Raw genomic sequence first — 4256 nt, 5'->3', positions numbered from 1 at the left:
GCAAGGAACTAAGCCAATAACTACAGATATAATAAAATAAATAGCTGCAGACAAATAAGCCAAAACATGCAAGCACAATATACAAGAACAACTATGTCAATAGCTCGAGAGGCAATAAAGCAAACAGTTCCAGACAACAAAGCCAAGAGCTACAAGTACAATATACAGCAACAACTAAGCCAATGGGTGCAGATGCAATAAATCAAACGCCTGCAGGTACGATAAATCAAACAGCTGCAGACAACTAAGCCAACAGCTACAAGTGCAATATATAGGAACAAGTATGCCAACAGCTGAAGGTACAATAAAGCGAAGAGCAGCAAACAACTGAGCTAACAGCTGTAAACAACTGAGCCAACAGCTGCGGGTACAATAAAGCAAACAAATGCAAGCAACAAAGCCGACAGCAGCAAGTACAATATACAGGAGCAAATGAATCATTAACTGCAGGTACAATAAGGCAAACAGCTGCAAGCAGCTGAGCCAAAAGCTACAAGAGCAATATATACTGGAACAAGTAGGCCAATAACTGCAGGTACAATAAAAAAACAAGCAGCAGAAATAAAGCTAAAAGCCCCAAGTACAAAATACAAGAACTACTAAGCCAATAACTTCTGGTACAATGAAGCAAAGAGCTGCAGACAACTGAGCCAACAGCTATAAGCAACTAAGCCAAGAGCTGTAGGTACAATAAAGCAAACAAATACAAACAAAGAAGCCGACAGCAGGAAGCACAACATACAGGAACAAATAAGTCAATAGCTGCAGATAGTATAAAGTAAAGCAGCCGCAGACAACTAAGCCAACAGCGACTAGTGCAATACACAAGGAACAACTAAGCCAATAGCTGCATATACAATAAAATAAATAGCTGTAGACAAAAAAGCCCAAACCTACAAGTACAATATACAAGAACAGCCATGTCAATAGCGAGAGGTACAATAAAGCAAACAGTTCAAGACAACAAAGCCAAGAGCTGCAAGTAAAATATACAAGAACAACTAAGCCAATGGCTGCAGGCACAATAAAGCAAACAATTGCATACAACTAAGCCAACAATATATAAGAACAATTATGCCAATAGCTGCTGTTACAATAAAGCGTAAGCTGCACAAACAAAGCCAATAGCACCAAATATAAAATACCGGAACTACTAAGCCAATAGCCTCAGGTACAATAAAGCAAACAGCTGAAGAAAACTAAGCCAACAGCTGCCAACAACTGAGACAGCAGCTGTGGGTACAATACACAAGAACAAATAAGCCAATAGATGCAGATACAATAAAGCAAAGCCACTGCAAAGATATATCCCAACAGCTACAAGTGCAATACACAGGAACATCTAAGCCAATAGCTGCAGATACAATAAAATAAACAGCTGCAGACAAATAAGCCAAAACCTACAAGTACAATAGACAAGAACAGCCATGTGAATAGCTGGAGGTACAATAAAGCAAACATTTCCAGAAAACAAAACACAGAGTTACAAGTAAAATATACAAGAACAACTTAGCCAAGGGCTGCAGGTACAATAAAGCGAACAGCTGCGGGCACAACGAAATAAATAGCCGCATACAGCTAAGCCAACAGCTACACTCACAATGTACTAATAAAGCAAAGCAACTCCAGAGAACTAAGTTAACAGCTACAAGCGCAATACACAGGAATAAATAAGCCAATAGCTGCAGAAATACACAGGAACAACTAAGCCAATAGCGGCAGATACAATAAAGCTAAGCAGCTGTAGACAACTAAGCCAACAGCTATAAAAGAAATACACAGGAACAAATAAGCCAATAGCTGCAGATATAATAAAGCAAAGCAGCTGCAGACATCTAAGCCAACAGCTACAAGTGCAATACACAGGAACAACTAAGCCAATAGCTGCAGAAATACACAAGAACAACTAAGCCAATAGCGGCAGATACAATAAAGCAAAGCAGCTGTAGACAACTAAGCCAACAGCTATAAAAGAAAAACACAGGAACAAATAAGCCAATAGCTGCAGATATAATAAAGCAAAGCAGCTGCAGACATCTAAGCCAACAGCTACAAGTGCAATACACAGGAAGAAATAAGCTGATAGCTGCAAATATATTAAAGCAAAGCAGCTGGAGACAATTAAGCCAGCAGCAAGTCTTTCTTTGGTCTCTAAAAAGGTCTTCGGGACGGTTAGCTTGAAGAGCAGCTTTCTCCGTTTGCTTCGCAGCAGCTTATGCCTTCTTCCTCTTCTTCTCTTGTCGTTTCTGATCTTTTTCTGTCCTTTTAACCTCTACTTCTTTTAATAGAACTGCAGGTCATTCAATTTGTGTTTGAAATTTATCATCTTTTTCATCTTCCAGTTTGGCTCCTAGTTTTGTAAAGTGGACTTCATCACAAAGGTTGAGAAAATCCAGATTGTATTTTTTGGCATATTGCCCTATATTTATTCAAAATTGTGCAAAAGGTTCCAGGTAACTGTAGATCCGCTTTTCATTTATTTAAGTTTAGATTGTAAATCCTATAATTCATCTTTGGGTATAACACCAAACACTTGAAACATGTGTGTGATGAAAACGGCAATTTTGTTCAAAACTTGCCTATTAGGTGTTTTCATTTTTTCAACTTAAATATTAACGTCGTTTATTAGTTTTAGCATATTATCAATTGCACTTGGGGTATTAATATTGTCATTCAAAGAGCAGCATCCACTGCATTTTTCTTCATTCTAAATGTAGCTAACAAAGTCTTTTCTTCCACAGTGAATGGTTGATAGTCAACAATAACGTCCTCTGGCTTTTCTCGTAGTATAGATTTCACTTTGTTAAAAAGCTTGTCGAATATCTTTTCAGTATTCAGAACTTTCTTCATTTCTATCTCTGAGTAGTTGATGTCATTTCTCCAGTGGTGCAGTAAACAAATAAGCCGGATCTGCCTAGCCTTATGCTTTTTTAAGGCCTCTTCAATGGTCGTGAAGTTCTTTAACGATTTTGACATTTTACAATCTTTTATTTTCAAATTACCAGTGTGGAGAAAATAACGAACCCAATTATCGTTACTAAAACAGGCCTCTGATTGAGCCAACTCATTATTATGATGAGAATGATGTAATAAATCTATACCACCAGCAGGTATATCAATGGACTGTTCGAGGATGTCCGATGCCATAGCACTACACTCAATATGCCTTCCTGGCCGCCCCATCCCCCATGGAGATTCCCACGAAGGGTCACCTGGCGTACCTTAGTGTACATTATTGTGTGTGTAATTTATTGTACCACCAAATCAGTTGAGATGAATCACGTACCGGGGCCAGATTTGTTTGGGGTTAGGGATGACAATTTCCCTTCCCCTTCCCATTTTATCGGCCCCGACACGGTTTGAGTTATACCCATCTTCAACTGAAGACTGTTTTGGTCCGACAGGAACATCGTGTGATTTACCTGGCAAAATGAGACACAGGATAAGGGCATTCGTTTCCCCAGCGTAATCTAAGGCCTCATCTGGGAATTCCGTAAAATAATGCCCATATCCATAGTCACATTTCACAATATATTTATCTTTGAAATTTTTCGTCAGTATATTTTCAATATTACTGATTGTGGGAGTTCCATGGAAAGCCAGAATTGCTTTCGCTTCTGGTGCATCTTCTCCATACAATTTCATAAATTCTTCTTGTTTTGCTCGAAACTCAGCTTCAATAGCTCTATTCTGGTTCAAAGTTACTGCTACGACGTTCCTGGTTGTACAAAGCCGTCGAAACTCTGCCTCAGCAATCCGGAAGTGTATATCCAATGCATTTATTGGGTCAAATGTTCTTTTTAGTTGTATTTTCTCTGTCATTTTTTGTAACTGTTTATTTTTAGTCGTAAAACCTCCTTATATGCATTAAATGACATCACAGTTGCATATATGATGACGTCGTTACAAATATTGAATTAGGCATAATGACGTCATTTTGAAAGTGCACGGCGCAAGTTTTTTTTTTTAATTTTGTTAAAATTATTATTAAGATTGTACTTATTATTTATTTTATTGAAATGAAACTTTATTATTTATTTATTTCATTCATAGTTTTTCCTGCTGTTTTGTATTGTCATATTAACATTTTAATTATATTCCTGTGTAATTTTTTGGAGAAAGCTATGCTGATAATTTTACTATTTTGTTTTATCTTCTTTTATTTTATATAAAGTGTGTTCGATTTTACCTTTCTTTATCTTATTTTACAATCATTATGCTGAAATCCAAGTTGTTGAGGAGATTTGGTGCCTAGG

At 37.3% G+C, this 4256-nt stretch overlaps 2 protein-coding genes across 2 annotated transcripts; both read right to left on the bottom strand.

Annotated features, from left to right (window-relative positions):
- Positions 1 to 2673: 2673 nt before the first annotated feature.
- On the bottom strand, positions 2674 to 3183 carry LOC136038414 (cysteine--tRNA ligase, cytoplasmic-like). Its single transcript, XM_065721488.1, has one exon. It carries the CDS (start codon positions 3181 to 3183, stop codon positions 2674 to 2676), a length of 510 nt encoding a protein of 169 aa, XP_065577560.1.
- Positions 3184 to 3264: 81 nt separating this feature from the next.
- On the bottom strand, positions 3265 to 3822 carry LOC136038413 (uncharacterized). Its single transcript, XM_065721487.1, has one exon. The coding sequence runs from the start codon at positions 3820 to 3822 to the stop codon at positions 3265 to 3267; it is 558 nt and encodes a 185-aa protein (XP_065577559.1).
- Between the last annotated feature and the right edge of the window lie 434 nt (positions 3823 to 4256).

Source organism: Artemia franciscana, chromosome 18 (genome assembly GCF_032884065.1).
Source record: "Artemia franciscana chromosome 18, ASM3288406v1, whole genome shotgun sequence".
NCBI classification, from domain to species: domain Eukaryota; kingdom Metazoa; phylum Arthropoda; class Branchiopoda; order Anostraca; family Artemiidae; genus Artemia; species Artemia franciscana.
The sequence above is the reverse complement of the archived record's forward strand: the minus strand, read 5'-3'. Positions and strand labels throughout refer to the sequence as shown.

What these genes read in the sequence shown, in the direction of transcription:
- LOC136038413 (XM_065721487.1), bottom strand. Translation starts at nt 3,822, where the DNA reads ATGACAGAGAAAATACAACTAAAAAGAACATTTGACCCAATAAATGCA.
- LOC136038414 (XM_065721488.1), bottom strand. Translation starts at nt 3,183, where the DNA reads ATGGGGCGGCCAGGAAGGCATATTGAGTGTAGTGCTATGGCATCGGAC.